Genomic DNA, 17,945 nt, shown 5'->3' on the forward strand with positions numbered 1-17,945 from the left:
AAGAATCAGTCTTTGTTCAAAGGTAATCCCATTGGATTTGGGATAATGGATTCCAATTCATTCTTCCAATCTTGAAAATGGGTTGTTCAAAACCAAAAACGGATTCTGAGATCGGATTAGATCACATAATCCAATCTTGGTTTTCATCTGGATCAAACCCTCAGTTTGTGTTGTTCAAAACTTTTTAGTAGGATCAGGATAACTTTGATTATTCTGATCCCAGCAGTCGGGTGGATTCAGGGTCGATTTCAGAAACAAAATGTTATTTAAATTAAATTCAAACTGGTCAAAAAAACAATATTTATAATGTAGTATATATACATTTATTAATTTATATTTCGCACCATTTTTTAAACCATAACAGTGATTTGTAAATAAAGTTAACTTTTGAATATACTACAACTGAAATTTTTTTCCCCAACTACTTTTCCCCAAAATGAATTTAATGAAATTTGAAGTTTGAATTTAAAATTTGAAGTTTGAATTTTGAAATTTGAAGTTTGAATTTGAAACACATGGGGAAATATTCACAATTTCACTAATGTACTGTATATTTGCTTTTTTTTTAATTTTATTTTAACAGCCCAACCAGGTGGGGTCTGGCTATTTAAAAGACATTGAAGAAACAACAAAGAGCACAGAAAACAATACATACACTCTGTTTTCAAATAAACACACTTTGCGTGACCCAATGCTGCTGTTCTACCTGTTGTTTACAGACCAATCAGCCTTCATTGTGATGCACAGTCCCATCGAGAGCACTCATTATCCGGATTTGGTAATCTTGAAAAGTTTGGATCTGGATCAGACTGATCTAATCCTACTGGGATAAAATTAAGACGGATTACGTGATCCTGGATAGAAAAAAAAAGGGATTTCAAAATCCGGATCATTTTTATCCAGATTACACCTTTTGAACAACTGGGCCTGTAGAGCCCAGACTGTGTCCAGTGTTATGTGCGACAGTGATTGGGACTGGCATTTCACCAGTCATTTTCAGTTGAGTTGCCTACTGTTAACTTCACAGCATGTCTTATTTATTTTTTTTATGTTAAATGTGATAAATCCACTCTGCAGACATTTGCTGAATGGGGTAAGAACCCACTCAGACTGTAGAACAGTGTGACTGATGTGTGTTTTGTCTCTCTGTTGTCCCCAGTGATAAATTGGCCCTCAGTAAGAGCATCGAGAGGCTGGAGGCCGACCTGAGTCAGTGGAAACTGAAATACGAGGAACTGAGCAAGAGTAAACAGGAAGCTCTGAAACAGGTGGGTTGTCTGAGTGGTCAGGTGGTCACATGTCACCACTGTCACTGCTTTCATTTTGTACCTGCAAAACTAAAGACATGTTTCAGACATGGTCAACACTGTACACCAGCGTGTGATGAATACATGTCCAAATTAAAGTTCCTGTCAGTAGCTGCTGTCTAGACATGTTCAAACGTGTAAGAAGTAATAGTAATAGTAGTAAAATACCAGATAGTAACAGAATAGGAATAATTTATACACTGCTTCAATTCACATAGATGGAAATACACTGTTGCCCATAAAGTTGGAATCATTTTGTTTTCAGACACATTCCTTTTTTTATTCCTGTTTATACACATCACTAATGACCTTTGACCAGGTGCAATGATTATACACTGAGTCCCAATTACCAGTTTTGAGAAAATATACGTTATCTGTCAAGAATAAATCACACAAATTAATAATTTCACGAGAAGAGGTAAGAAAATATATGATTCCAACTTTATGGGGGACACAGTGTATATTCCCTGGGCAGCTGTGGCTCAGAGGGAGAACAGGACAATCAGAAGGCTGGTGGTCTGATTCCCCGCTACTATATGTGTAGAAAAGAGCAGTATATGAATGTATATGTGAATGGGTAAGTATTGAGTGATGACATACAGTATAGAAGCAGTTAGTCTCTACATTATTCCACTGTCCCTCTGTGGCTGTGAGTGATTCTCATACCTTTGCATAGATAAGATTGTCAGACACCCTCAGGTTATATCAATGCTCTGCTCTGGTCCCAGGCCTCAGACAACCAAAGATCTGGATTGGCACATGGTTAATGTTTTGGCAGAGTTAGCCCACCTGGGGGCAGTCCAAGCCTGCAGAGAAGAGAGAGGTGGGGGTGGAGCCACAGCAGGCTCATGGAGTGACAACATTGATCTGAAGGGAGCATGTCAGGATGTAGGAGATATGAAGATAGTTCTGAGGGGAGATAGCAGTCTGCAGGTGGAGAGGAGACACAGAAACAGACAATCAGCTAAGAACCAAATGAGCAGGGCCGTCCTCCAAATCACAGCAGACATGTGACTCCAACTTTTAACAAGAAAAAGTAAAATCTAAACTCTAAATTACCCAACTGAAGGATACCTGCTGCTGCTGCTGCTGCTGAGACACCGTACACAGACATTTTATAGATTTGTTGGATTTTCACAAGAAGCCTGAGTCTCTGTTTTCTTCTCAGCATAAACAGAACCAGGTTGTAGCAACAACACTAAACACTAGGCAAGGCACGTTTATTTGTATAGCCCACTTTTACAAACAGTTTGTCTCAACAGGCTTTACACAGCATCATAACAACATCCTCTGACCTTAGACCAGTGTTTTTCAACCTTGGGGTCGGGACCCAACGTGGGGTCGCCTGGAATTCAAATATACTGATAAAAATATATATATTTTTAACCAATTATTATTCTTTTTAAAATTATGATTAGACACACCACACACAATCTTAAACAACTGTATTCTATACTTTCACTTTCTCGAATATAAATCGAGTTCAAATAAAATGCAGCATAAAAAAATATCTGAGCTGGCTCATCTTGATTGACAGCCGCGATGATCAAGAGATCGTGGGGGGTGGCAGAAATTTTTGATGTCAAAATGGGGTCACAAGCCAAAAAAGGTTGGGAACCACTGCCTTAGACCCTCACATCCACTGAGGAAAAACTCCCAGAAAAGCTCAGGGTGAGAGACAGAGGAGGGATCATCACCCAGGACTATTGACAATAACCCAACATACAACCATTATTAACCATTTCCATGTTTTTTTTTCATATTCTGTGTTGTAAACTGTTGTCTTGTCTGTATACAACATCTGTCACGTCTGCTCAAGTTTTTCCTCAGTGGATGTGAGGGTCTAAGGCCAGAGGATGTTGTTATGATGCTGTGTAACGTGCCTTGCCTTGCCATTATTGTCTAAATAGCTGGCAACACGAGTGAGTACACCTCACAGTGAACATACAGACCAACTTAATGCAGTGTGCGGCCGTCATATGGTCTGAGCACTGACAGGCTGAAAATTAAAAAAAAAAAAAATCAATGTAACAAAATAGAAGAAAACAGCAGTTGAGCTGCTGGTGTCTCAGAATCTACAATACTTCAAAACAGACTGAATGAACTGGATCAACAACCTAATTTGCTGTTGGAGATATTGATGTGGATCCTCAGACCTCTACTCCAGCACTTGTATGCTGTAGAATTTAAGGACGTTGAATTCTGTATGGTTTGATATTGCTGATTTCAGTGCTGCACTGTGTTATATATGACAAGAGGACATCCAGTTGTTTGACGTTGTGTGGCATCCTCTCTTCTCCTGACACTAGCTAAACCTGCTGAAGGAAATGCACCAGGATGAGCTGGGCCGTATATCTGAAGACCTGGAGGACGAACTGGGAGCTCGGACCAGCATGGACAAGAAACTGGCTGAACTACGAGCTGAGGTTAGGACACGGGAGACGAGGCAGAGGTGGAGTTAGGACAGTGGGATGCCGGGGGGGGGGTGGGGTGGGGGGTGGGCATTACAATCTAATATCAGTGTTATGTGTCACCTCTTCTCTGTCAAAGCAGTTGTTCGAATGTATATTTGGACCCTTTTCCTACCTGAGTGAAATGTCCATGAACCATTCCTGACAGCCGACTCAGTGCTTGTTTATATCATCATTAGACTGCCATCTAGTGGCTGCTACATCATCTCTGTGTAGTGGTTGTAATGGAAGGAGAAACAGTTTGAGAGAGGTCTGCCCTGGATTTAATGACATCACCTACATGGATTCTTTTTGATTTTCACCTATATATGGGTTCATTGGTATCAGCCCCCCTCCCCAAGGTAGCACAGCTCTTTCTCTAGCCCTTATTTATTTATTTATTTATGTATTGAGATCCAAGATCTCTTTTGCAAGAGAGACCTGGCCAAGAATGGCAGTACATAAAGTTTCAACACATTGTCACATTAATCATAGACAAAAAAGAAACAAATAGAATACAAATAACAATTGCATTTTCAAAATTAGTTAAAAGAATTTACAAGATTAGCCAAACATTTGCACTCAAATAAAACATTTGCACTCCTGAAGCCTGGATGTGATGGAATTTATCACGGACTTGAATACATTCAGAGATACCAACCAGACTTTGGAGTTTGAGCTCTGACTGCAAAATGTTCCATGTACTCGGAGCAGAAAATCTAAAAGCTTTCTTCCCCATTTCTGTTCTGACCTTAGGAACAGTAAAATGACAAAAGTCCTGAGAGCGGAGACTGTAGGCCCTGTTAGCCAACATTAAAAGTGATGATAAATAGGATGGAATCATCTCAAGAAGCCTTGTAAAGCAGCACATACCAATGGCCGAGCCGGCGCACATATAAAGATGGCCAATTTACTTTACTGTATAAGACACAATGATGAGTTAGACTTAGCCTCCTCTTCATGTATCTCCCTCAGATGGAGAGGCTGCAGGTGGAGAACGCTGCAGAATGGGGGCGCAGGGAGCGTCTGGAAACAGAGAAACTGGCGTTGGAGAGGGACAACAAGAAGCTGAGGGCTCAGGCCGAGGACCTGGAGGAGCAGCTGGTCAAGAAACGCCGGCAGGCCGCTTCCGCTCTCGACACTGACCTCAAGGCCATCCAGACCGAGCTGTTTGAGAGGAACAAGGTGGGCACCGCTTGTGTCGGACGTCCCGGTGCTTTCATTGAGCGTACCATCATGTTTTTCAGCCTTTAAACTGACTTCAAAGTCTGTACAGTCACGTCTTCACATACTGATGACATCTCTGTATGTCATGGGTTTGTGTCTGACCTTGTCTTTCCAGAACAGTGTGTGTGTGTGTGTGTGTGTGTGTGTGTGTGTGAGTGAGTGTGTGTGTCAGAACAGACAGAGAGAGATTGATTGTGTTTTGTGTTTAGTGTCAAAGCTGGGGTATTGATTCAGACAGAGAATGAGAAATGGGGAAAGCAATTAAGACACTGGACACACACACACACACACACCTTTGAGGTGTAATAGAGCAGTGGTTCTCAACTGGTGGGTCGGGACCCAAAAGTGGGTCGCGGACCCGTTCTGGATGGGTCGCGGACAGCTGGTCAAAAAAGTAAATAATATTTAATGCACATCTGATGTTGGACATGTCTTTTATTTTGAAAAATAACTTATATTGAAAGGCACGAGACACGTGAACACATGCAGTTGTAATGGTCCTCCTCAGTTTCTTATTATTTGCTCTGAATGCAAAGATATCAGTTTCTTATTAATGTGGCCTGAATGCAGTGAATCTTGTTTTGTTTTGTGGGTCTTTATTTTGTGCAATTTGATATTTATTCACTTTTGTGAACATGCTCTGAATGCAGAGATGCATTAGAAGTCAAATATATCGTTTTGTTGGTCTCCATTTTGTGCAGTTTGATATTTTTTATTCACTTCCGTACATGCAGTTGTCATGGTCCTCCTCAGTTTCATTCATGTGCTCTGAAATGCACTTTGCTCAATAAAGAGCAAAATGAGTTTTTAAAGACTTAAAAAAAAAAAAAAATCTTGGTTTGAATTCTATTGTGTGTAGTGGGTCGCGACTTAATGACCATGGGAAAATGTGGAGCCCAGAGTGAGACTAGTTGAGAACCCCTGTAATAGAGGGTAAGAGAGCAGATATTTATATTCTGGATAGTAGTTATATTACATTAATATTGTATATGTATTTGTCAGTGTAACCTTCGTGGTCTCCTTAGCAACCCTCTCCATGTTTTTATATATGAGTGCCTGAGTTGTGTGAAGAGGAAATGTGAGGATGTGGAGCTGCACAACTTTCACTAAGGGACAGTAAAGGTCTTTGAAGTTTAAGTGAAGATAAGTATCTGGCTGTTCCTGTTGATAACAGGGAGACTTTGATGCTGTAGCAGTGATGAGGCGTCAGTCTCACTGTCACTGACAGGAGGAATAGTTGTTCTGGTTTTATTGCTTCCAAACTCCAGACTGTAAAAAATAGCAAAGATAGGAGTTTCCTGTGCAGGCTGCGTCTGCAGGAGTGTTTCATGTTTCAGACTAGAGCATCTAGAAGGAGGCAGGTGGAGAAGGTTCAGTCTGATCTATGGACAGAAGTGGTGCCATGTTAGAGGTTAAAGTCTCCCTTTGAGAGCAGCCTGGAGGTGAAGCTGTCACCTGGGACCATCCGCTTTTAGCAGTGAAGGCCATAGTTTCCAGAAGAGACCAGAGATCTGAATGTGTTGTGTTTTAACACCTCATATGATCAAGGTTCCATCCTGTTTTATTACCATGCTAGAACATGGTGTCCAGGTTCTCACTCTGCTCTCTCTCACTCTGCTCTCTCACTGTCTGCTCAGATAAAAACCTTGATTTGAGAGAGGGTTCTGTTGACCATTCGATTCATCAGCTCATCAGTATGTAAATTATTTGGCTTTTTATTAGCAAAAATCAAATATTGCTTTCATAAAAACGCATTTCACTGAAGTCGAATCACACCTGCATACAAATGAAAGCTTTCTCGTACCTTAGAATGAGTTGTTACAAGTCGTTACAAATACATAAGTGGGCGACGCACCGAACCGAGGCGGCCATGTTGCATCGCCATTTTTACGTTGAGTGGCAGCGTGACCGTAGGTAACCACGGAAACTCACCAGAGCTGTGGGCTCGGCCTGTTAAAACTGTCACCACTGTGTAGTGTGAGGAAGGACGGAGGCACTGGTGTTGCATTCAGGTGCAGTCAGGCAGACGGCCGTCGGCAAACCAACCAGATGTCATTTTACTCGACAAGAGAAAGACGGTAAAACGTGGATGACAACATATTGTCACGCCTGTATTGTTTTGCCTCGTGCTGGTGGACCACTTGTTTACATAGACGCTTGTTTATCCTGTTACATGCAGCGTCTGTTGTCTGTCTGAAGTCTGCCCGATTTCACCTGAATGCAACATCAAGAATACGTTCCGATATGCAACCGCACCGCTAGATGGGGGCAATTCATACACATTATACCTTTAATGACCTGAGGTGAACTTGTCATGTGAGTCTGGTGGAGTCTAATGCCAGTCCAATATCAGCAGCAGGCTGGGTGGCTCAATGAAGAAAGTTAAAAGAAGAGTAAAAAACCACTTGAGCCATTCTGCATATTTCCTCGTGTTCATCATGTCTCAGTGGAGCTGCATTGGACTCATTATGTTTCCCTCTTCCCCCTGTTACTGCTGAGGAGGATGTTTAGCTCTGCATATAACATGGCTGAATGTCACACAGGGACCTGAGTGTGCAGCCGTGTGTTGCTCTTTATTATTCTCTATCCTGACACCAGTCCACCGAACTGTTCCTCCTCTGCGTGGTGTTTTCAAACGAGTCAATTAAACCACAGGGAGCCGACTGCAGCCAGTTCTCTCTCTAGCTCACAATCAACCTATTAAACCACCTTTTATCATACCACACAAGTATACAGAGGTCAGTAATACCAATGAAGGTGAATGACAGACAGACCCGTAATAGATTAGTGATGGCATAGTCATAGTCAGTGTATTTACACTACAATAAACACTTCAGTTATTTTTTCCACAACAAATTTGTATTGTATTCTCCACCCAATCAAAATCTTTTATAATTTAATGAGTCTATTTTGATTTCTGTATGACTTGGCTTAATTCTTCTTCAGCTAAAATCAAGTAAATTAAATGGAAGGACTTGTAACAAGTGAACATTTAGTTTTGCAGTAGGTTTGAGTGTGTTGTTCCTTTTTGCTATTTTTATTTGTGCTGCTTTTATACCTTTAACCTCAAAGATCTTTGTCTCCGTCTCTTATTTGTTCGCATTCAGTCTTTTATTGTACTCGTTTCCCAAGCCCCTCCCCCGCCCCCACTGTGCTTTTGGGCAGCTCAAATCGTATTCTATTCTCTCTCTCTCTCTCTTAAACACACATAACACAGACACACTCACAAACTAAGACACACATGAACAAATACACACACGCACACACACACAGAGAGAAACCTCACTTGTCTAAATTAAATCTAAATTCAGGATGGCAGAGGGGGAGGGGAGAGTTAAACTCATTCTTTGTATGTTCTTAAAGATGAATGTGTAAACGTGTGTGTGTGCGTGTGTGTGTGTGTGTGTGTGTGTGTGTCTAGTGGAGCAGATGTACTGGCAGACTTCAGGGTCTCTCCAGTCAAGGGGAAACATTTAACAGGCTGTGTGGCACACACCCATACATACAGTAACACAGACACACACATACTCCTGCTTACGTGTGTCAGTAGACAGAACACACACACACACACACACACACACACACACACACACAGAAGTATTGACAGAAACACACATGCCTATGAATCATTCTGTAATTCCTTATGTTTAATAGAATCAGGGACCCCCCACCCCCTCTGCCTTCAGACATTCAGTCTTCAAATGATGAAGCTGCAGGGAATATTGACATCTGTGGGCTGGATGTCTGCACAGCCTGTCTGTCTGCCTGTCTGTCTGTCTGTCTGTCTGTCTGTCTGTCTGTCTGTCTGTCTGTCTGTCTGTCTGTCTGTCTGTCTGTCTGTCTGTCTGTCTGTCTGTCTGTCTGTCTGTCTGTCTGTGTATACCTACGTACATAAGTATTAGTGTGAAAGACAAATCCCAAACTCCACATCAGTTTGCCCCTCACCATGTAGGCTACCAGTGTCTCAGGGACCATCTCATGTGTTTACCACAGATGTTTTCACCACTCTATGATCCAAACCCTCCTCAGTACATCTGGCTGAATTGGCCTCCTGGTCCCAGCTAGGAGACAGACTGTACCCTGTTTACACCAGGCTGGTCTCATTAACCCAGCACTAACATCAGCACCAGAAACCTCCACTCTGGACCTGCCACAGAGAACTTGCCCTTTCTGTTTGCAGTTCTGTAACACACCTCGGGTGAACGAAATGACAGAAGCACTTTGCTGAAATCCTCTTAATGATTTTTCTCCTTCACCTTACAAGCTTTAACATTTTCAAAAAAAAGTAACCTGCGTTGTTTTTCAGCCGTTGAAGTCTGTTGTAAAATCAGATGGCATTTAGATAGATAGATAGATAGATAGATAGATAGATAGATAGATAGATAGATAGATAGATAGATAGATAGATAGATAGATAGATAGATAGATAGATAGATAGATAGATAGATAGATTTACTTTATTAATCCCGAAGGAAATTCAGGTTTCCTTCGGGAATTATCTCCATTCTCCACATGTCTAATTCCACTAGATATCATATGTTTTAAACAGCGCTCTGGTCTGAGGCCAAAGTCACAGTCAGTGTCTCACTGTATTTAATGTTGCATGCACAGCATTTTTCTATTTCCCCAAATTTCGATGAAGTACTTTTTTTGACAGTCAGATACATATAGAAAAACTTCAGACTGATCCTTTCATGTTTGATTTCATCTTTCTCCCACCATCACTAAAAGGTTTACTAAAAATATAAAACATCAGATATGTTGTTACCATCATGAATTTTACCATTGTGGATTTGTGACTCATGGTTCTCAGAGAATTAGAAAGAAGAATTAAGGCATGTTTATGATGAAAATACAAGGAGCTAAGTAAAGGTCATTTTTCACTCCTTGGTTTTATTGTTGCTGTACATGTGTCACTTCCCTCCACAGTGTTGCTATAAATTCAGAAAAGCCTCTTGGAAGTTGTTGTTTCTGGGGAGTCATTAGGTGTGAGACAGAGAGGGGGCGGGAGAATCCACACCATCAAAATACATGGAAATGCAGTGAACAACAATGGTGCATTATTGATAAAGCCATTTGCTCCATCCACAGACTTGATCTGTCCCCAGATCAGCTAACCACAGATACCACAGAACCACAGTCACCCAGACGTGAGCATTTGGATGTTTCCACTTAGAGACCAACACACCCTCATGGCTGTGGTCAGCACGTCTTGGATGTTGGACAGTAATGAGGAAACATCTGGCATGGCTACAGTGATTGATTTCTTTTATTTTTTAAACCTTTCTTTCTTAATTATAGTCTTTCCATTTGAGTCTGGAGCATTCAACCAAGGTGGACTTCATGTGTTCAGGTTTATTCAAACTTATATCACTGTATTACATGTGATTAGGCAAATATGTCTTCTCAATGGCCCATCAGAAAAGTAGCAACTCACAAATCTGTCAATTAAAGCAGATATTATGAAAATAATATGGCAATCTACCAAACCAGAGCCTATTACCACTACTCTTCATTTACATAACTGAATATCTGATCTTTTAATCCGTGGTTCCTTGTACTCCCACAATGTTGAAACTGGCTCAGGAGGTAGAGCAGGTCGTTCACCGACCAGAAGGTCAATCAATCAATGTCTTTATTTGTCCCCAAGGGGGCGATTAATTTTGCAACCGGAGGAGCACACAAAGCAAAATATACAGAACAACATGGCATAATAAATTACAATAAATTACAGATCACAATACAGACCCAGCTATAGTTAGGAGGGAAGACTATTTCATCCAACTACCTTTTCCTCCTGGCATTTAAAAAAAGAACAGCGGAAGGTACAAAGGAGTGTTTATATCTGTTTGTCTTTGCAAATGGTAATCTAAGCAGGAAACTGAAACTGTTTATGTAAGGGATGAGAGCAATCGGACAAAATGGAGCTTGCTTTCTTAATCAGCTGTTTGTTATAGAGTTCTTGTAAAGTTTGTTGTGCAGACCCAATGATTTTACTGCTGACACTGACAACCTTATTGAGTAGGTTTCTGTCTTTGACTTTCAGAGATTGAAACCAATAAGTAAAAGAAAATGTGATAACAGATTCAATAAAAGAACGATAAAACATAGTCATCATCAGGGAAGAATCAACCTGGAATTTAGAGAGTTTTCGAAGACAAAAAAGGCGCTGCTGGCTCTTCTTGTATAGCGAGTCGGTATTTTTTTCAAATGACAGTTTGTTGTCGATAATAGTGCCCAAATATTTATAGGACTCAACAATTTCAATTGCTTGCCCCTCAATCACTTTACTTACGGGAGAGGGCTGCATGCGTCTGAAATCAATACACATACCCTCACACCATTTCAAAAAATATTCAAACACAGGACCATGTGAAGTCTCAGTACTGTTCAGCAGGCTCACTATAACAGCGTCATTCGCAAACTTCAGTATATGACAATTTTCAAAAGTGCTACAGCAGTCATTTGTATACAATATGTACAGCAGAGGGGAAAGGACGCATCCTTGAGGTGAGCCAGCCCAGTAGATGTTAGGGATAAGTCAGAGAACTGCCAGTCAGTGGTTCGATTCCTGGCTTCTCCAGTCCGCAGGCCGAGACACTTGCCCCTGATGAATCATCGGTGTGTGAATGTGCCTGTGTGAATGGTCCGACATGCGTAAGAGAGTAAGCGCAGTATGAATGTGTGTGTTTGTTTGTTTATTATTCGGGTCCCCATTAGTTGCAACAAAGCTACAGCTATTCTTCCTGGGGTCCAGCAATATCAATTAGACAGTAAAAAAAAACACAAAGAAAAAAAAAAACAAAGAAAACAAAAAACAAGTGAGCAATACGCCTCACCTGTGTGAATGTGACCAACAGTGTAAAGTGCTTTGAGTGGTCCCAGAGACTAGAAAAGCATTATGTAAGTGCAAGTCCATTTGCCATATGAAATAATAATAATAACATATGAATATGAAGTCTGTCCTCTATCCTTCCACTGTGTCCTCAGGAGCTAGCCGATCTCCGCCATGTCCATTCTAAGCTGAAGAAGCAGTTCCAGGAGAAAATGGCAGAGCTTGCTCATGCTAACCGGAGAGTGGATGGTCATGAGGCTGAAGTCAAGAAGCTACGACTGAGGGTGGAGGAGCTGAAGAAAGAGTTGGGACAAGCTGAGGATGAGGTAGGAAGATGACCTGACAGAAATTGTTGGATTTATAGTTCAAAATGCAGATCCTCTACTGGAAACCTTTAACTGTTCCACCCAAAACCTCTCAACACGTATTTCAAGCTAAAACTTAGACGGCAAATATGTAGGTCTCTTTCACAACCACATACACACATAGAAAACTGTTCAGCAGGGTAGCTAATGGATGGATAGATGATGCAATAATATCAAAGTAATATCTCCACTCCCCCAGCATGCCTTAACACCTATTTATTAACTTTAGCAAAGAAGAAAATGATTTCAAAGTGCAACAGTTCTACAAGCTGTCAACATAAAAGTAAGTGGCTTGTTGTCATAGAAGCACAAGATTTTATAGCTGTTTGTCCTATAAAGACTGTTCCATCCAGTCTGCCTGGCCATTAGGAGCACTATGAGGTTTCCAGCTCAGCCACCACATTAATGGGCTGTTCAATAAATCTATAAAGTTTTACAGACCCTGTCAACAATATGCAATGTAATGATGCTTTTTTGTTGGCACAACAGCAACGTTAACAGCACTCTCAGGGCTGCACCTCTTGTTATAGTCCCCTGCCGTCCCGGCCTTCCAGCTGCCCGGGAATTACTGGGAAGCAAAGCCGGCTTCCAGTTCATCTTGCCTCCATTATGGCAAATAAACTAAACTGTCTGTATTTTTATTAGCACAGGCGGGACAGGCACACTAGCTTAACATAAGACACACGATTAGAGAGAACAGGAGAGGGGCAGAGGGACACTGCTTATGAAAGCCCTGTTCACAAATAAAGGCTTTCTGTCGACTGAAACACTTAGGGGGCTTTTAATTTGAAATGATCACATTATGTAACTCGTAATACTGTCACTTTAACTTGATTGACATGAGCGACTGACATGAGCGACTGAAAACAAGGCTTCACACTGGCTACTCTGACCAAATCAAAAGTCTCACACAGTGTATGTGTGTGTGTGTGTGTGTGTGTGTGTGTGTGGACATTTCCAGTTGGATGAATCTCACAACCAGACCAGGAAACTGCAGAGATCCCTGGATGAGCAGGTGGAGCAGACTGAGAACCTGCAGGTACAATTGGAACACTTACAGTCAAGGTAAGATGCACACAAACACACACACATTAGCTCTCTTGAATTCACACATGGGGATATAAAATTTTCAGCAGTGCATTCATATTCACATTCTGTGCACATTTTCTTTTGATTTGTTGCAATAAAGTTCTTATTAATTTATGTAATACCACATCTGAATAGTGTTGTAATTGTACATGTTGGAACCCAGTTAGCAATATGCAAACTGTCTGCTGCTACCTGTGGGTCTAACTGGCCTGATGGGAAGAGGCAGAGTGGTGACCTCTAGACCTCCACACAGATGCAGAGCCCATTTTAATAGCAACCCCGCAACACCCGCTAGTGCTGGGCGATAAAACCATCTCGATTGGGGATCACAATAGATTTTTGATCGATTTCGATAATGGGCTATGGTCATATTTCCTCAATATCAAATGGCAGTATAAAGACACACCGCCTCCTGCCGTAGTTTGTTTGAACTGCAGCAGCTAACACTAAAGGAAAGCGTCGCGTCTGAGCGGTGAAGTGAAACAACAACCTGCAGATCACCCGAGGTGACGTGAACTCCGCTCGTAGTTACTGAGTCAGAGCCATAAAACTGTCAGAGTAAAAAGTGAAATATTCATCAACAACCTGTTCAAATAAATAGAAAGACTAGAGCCTCATGTACATGTTAGATGTGATAGACACATATATCTTAGAGCTGATATACGGTAGAAAAAAGACAATAACAATGTAACAAACAATGTAAATCAAATCAGACTGGATTAGTGAACAGTTCCAACCTTAATGAACGTGAAAGTGAACTCATGTCATCCTCCCAAACTGAACATGTTCTCTGGCTCCTTCAGGATTCAGTCAGGATGCTGCGTGAACTGGCAGCATCAGCAAAAAATACATCAATATGGAAAAATATATCGTGATAACATTTTTGCAATATCGCACAGACCTACTACCTGCCCACAACTAAAATACATTTCTGTATGTTTAAATGCAGTTTAAAGCCGGTCTATGTTCCAGTAGTCAGGCACACAACATCAAATATTCATGAGAAGACATATGAAGAAATCTTACAAGGAGCTTTATACCAATGTAGAGTCTTTGTGCTCTAAACAGGAGTGAGTGAGTTCAGCAACAACACACATATTCTATCAACATTTGTGGACAAACAAAAGGCGCTTACTCATAATAACACACCATGTTCAGGTGTGTGCGCGTGTGTGTGTGTGAGGTGTGAAGCTGACACCCTGCTTGTAGCTGCCAGGCTCACTGTGAGCCTCAGCACTCACTTCTCTTACTGTCTGGAGATTAGCTGTTCTGCTGTGTGTGTGTGTGTGTGTGTGTGTGTGTGTGTGTGTGTGTGTGTGTGCGCGCGCGCGCCTGTGTGCGTACAGTTTGTCACTTTGCTCTCACACTCTATCAGCTTTGCACAGTCCTCCGCTCCTTGCTCTATGCCTCTCCCTCTGCATTCGCTCCATTTTTTCCACATCGCTGCTCTGGCGCCCGGCATCCAATCGCCAAGCTCCCAGTGGCAGGTCACCATAGTAACAGAGAGCTCTGTCGTTGCTCGGCTCTGTGGGGGAGTGACAGGCGTGTCGGCATGGTAACAACGTCAGAGACTGACACAAATCTATGTGTGTTCCTGTAGAGGTTGTAGCTTAAGCTTTTCTTTCATTCTGGATTTTTTTCCCCCATTCATTTTCTCAGGAACTATTTGACTGTGTGTGTTGAAGTTAGAGCTTGGTTTAGGTGTGGGGGCGGGGTCAAGAACTGGTTTTGGGTCAGGACTGTAGTTGTGATGGGGTGAAGGGAATAATGCATTATATCTATGGATGTTTGAACAAAAATGGGGAATTGGTGAAGTTTGAGCATTTAAGACGCTCAAGAGGATCAAAAGAATGTTTGAACTTCTCTTCTTATAGATGGAACATAGACATCATACACATTGTTTCACATTTCAAAAGTTATGAACACGTTAAACATTTACAATCTACACCTAATAAGAAGAGCATGGTCTCAGCTGCCTGTGATTCAAGTCCTGGCAATAATTTAGGGCTGTGATGGATAGAAGGAGCCAAACACCAAATTTTTACAAAATGCGGGCTTTGCTTTTTTTTGCTTTTTTTTTAAGTATATATTTTTTGGCTTTTTGCCTTTATTCGATAGTACACAGTAGAGATAGACAGGAAAGGGGGAGGCAGAGAGAGGGGGAATGACACGCGGGAAAGGTCTGCCCCATGCGGGATTCGAACCGGGGATGCCTGCGGTGAAGAATGTAGCCTCTACATGGGGCGGCCGTCTTAACCACTGCGCCACGCACCGCCCCGGCTTTGCATTTTTTTATGAAGGAAATGTAATAATTTGGTGCATTACATAACAACTTATTACAAAAATACGGCAAAGTTTATAACGCATGGGGCGGTGCGTGGCGCAGTGGGTAAAGCGGCCGCCCCATGTAGAGGCTACAGTCCTCAACGCAGATGTCCCCGGTTCAAATCCCGCGTCGGGCAGCCCTTTCCTGCATGTCATTCCCCCTCTCTCTGCCTCCCCCTTTCCTGTCTATCTCTACTGTGTGCTATCAAATAAAGGCAAAAAGCCAAAAAAAAAAAAAGTTTATTACACATAAACGAAGAAAATAATTTTATTACAAAATGTGGCAGATTATTACAAAATGCGGCGTTACCACATCATGAGGTGAAAATGTATTACATTATTACATATTGCGGCGTTATCACATAATTTGGCGCTACATGCCTGCTAAATACGAGCATGGCTTCAGTTCATACCCTGTCTGTGGTGTTCTGGTGTGTAACTGCCTCCACTCTCTCTCTCTTACCCAGACTGCGGCGGCAGCAGCAGAGTCCTGGTCTGTTTGGGAAGATTCGGTCGGCTCGGTTCAGTCCTGAAAACCCAGATGGGCCGGCCAGTGATATGGATGAGGAGGAGGAGGAACTGCAGCTCCAGATCCCATGACACATCTGCACACACACACACACACACACACGCATACAGAGAAACATACACAGTGATATGGGAGAAGATAGAAGGTGAATATTATTGCTCTGGAGAAAAAAACTTTGTATGTTTATAAAGGACCAAATCAAGATTTTAGGATGTATTACAAATAATTACTGACCATGTTAATGACCAATAATCAATTTACCATTGGAAAAAAAACAAAGAAAGCTTCAGATAATAAAATACCCCTAGCCTTTGTATTCTTTCAAGAGACTGAAACAACATCATAGTTCATCTGGAGCTGAGTGTGAAAAATCCGATATGACAAAGTTTCAACCCAGCAGCAGTATGATAAGCACACACACCTTCAGACAGAACACATACGTATTCCCAGGCTCTCACACATGCTTGAATGTTTCACATATTTAGACACACAACAACAAGATCAAGCCAGCAGGAGTGTGATACAGGGGCAGAGGCCGACACACACCATCCTGTCAGTGTACACACTCATTCTTACCTCATGTATATCACAAGCATCACAGCTGTGTCATCTGAACTGTGCTACTGTATTTAAAGAGGGCTTCACCCCCCAACCCCCCACCCCCCCCCCCACCGGCTCCACCACCAGTATTTACTACTCCAAACCATCCTGACAGTGTTTGAGCAACAGGCCTGATCTGTCCTGCTTCCAAAGAGTAGTGGTGACCAAAGCAGTTGGCCACATTTCAACCAGTATTTGTAAATGTAAGTGTTGTTTTCCTCCTGATTACTGAACATAGATTCAGAGCAGCTTTCTGGTGCATTTGAAGTTCACAACCATCGCAGGGAGCACACAACACAGAAACCTGCCTCATTATACCCCGCTGTGTGTGGAGCAGGGACTTCCTGTCAGCATGGCATGGCACCAAACACTCAGACAGACAGACAGACAGACAGACAGACAGACAGACAGACAGACAGACAGACAGACAGACAGACAGACAGACAGACAGACAAAAGGACAAATCAACATCAAGTGTCTCAGTCAGTTGTTGTTGCTCCTCTAGAGCTTCACTGCTCCTAGTCTCTGGACTGGAGGATGAAATATTCATCATGAACACGTTCCCTCATGTGGCGTTAACAGGATGGAGGTGGAGAGCACCGACTAACACGTCGCGCCAACATCTCCCATAATGCAACTGGGCTGAGATCAAGTCTCGACCTCATCACATCAGTGACCCCTGTGACCTGTGGATAAAGAGACTGTCATCCTGTCGTCTCAGTTTTCTTTAAATTCTCACCATCTGTTTATAACTTCTTCTGGTGACGAAGTGGTGAAGTGATTGAATGTCACTTTTATCTGAACGTCGTGTCTGCATATTCACAGACTGCAGGATCTGAGGGAAATGTAGACTGGATAAAAAAGGTTTGCAACTCTTGAGTCTGATCATTTCATTGGGAATAATGCTCCTTGATGGATTCAAGTTTGAATAGTGGATAGGGTTGCAAAGAGGCGGAACATTTCCAGTAAATTTCCATGGAAAGTTAAACTGGGGAATATTTTTGAAATATTCCAAATTGGAAACTTTCCATGGGAATTATTGGGAATTTATGGGAATTAACTGGAAATTGGGGGTAATTTAAACAAACTGTATCATGTAAATATTTTGTTTTGTCATAAGCAGACATCCATGCAAAATAATACAATTAAAAAACATGACATTTCCAACAGATTTATTTGTGAGTAAACTTTATCAAGTTTTAAGTCTTGTATGAACAA

General features: G+C 41.8%; 1 protein-coding gene across 2 annotated transcripts in view; it reads left to right on the plus strand.

The window, feature by feature from the left end:
• Positions 1-16,410, plus strand: part of ccdc102a (coiled-coil domain containing 102A) — a 68,242-nt gene extending 51,832 nt beyond the window's left edge. The window contains exons 5-11 of one of the 2 annotated variants that reach the window (XM_085771616.1): positions 1,160-1,268; positions 3,617-3,733; positions 4,733-4,942; positions 11,975-12,145; positions 13,146-13,249; positions 16,066-16,203; positions 16,236-16,410. In XM_085771616.1, coding sequence (XP_085627742.1) covers positions 1,160-1,268; positions 3,617-3,733; positions 4,733-4,942; positions 11,975-12,145; positions 13,146-13,249; positions 16,066-16,198 — 844 coding nt within the window. In that variant the 3' untranslated portion in view covers positions 16,199-16,203; positions 16,236-16,410. Of the gene's footprint in view, positions 1-1,159; positions 1,269-3,616; positions 3,734-4,732; positions 4,943-11,974; positions 12,146-13,145; positions 13,250-16,065 lie in introns of both variants that reach the window. The other variant, XM_085771612.1, reaches the window with a different exon arrangement.
• Positions 16,411-17,945: the final 1,535 nt, after the last annotated feature.

Source organism: Trachurus japonicus, chromosome 3 (assembly GCF_045865225.1).
Source record: "Trachurus japonicus isolate A0001 chromosome 3, Traja_1.0".
NCBI classification, from domain to species: domain Eukaryota; kingdom Metazoa; phylum Chordata; class Actinopteri; order Carangiformes; family Carangidae; genus Trachurus; species Trachurus japonicus.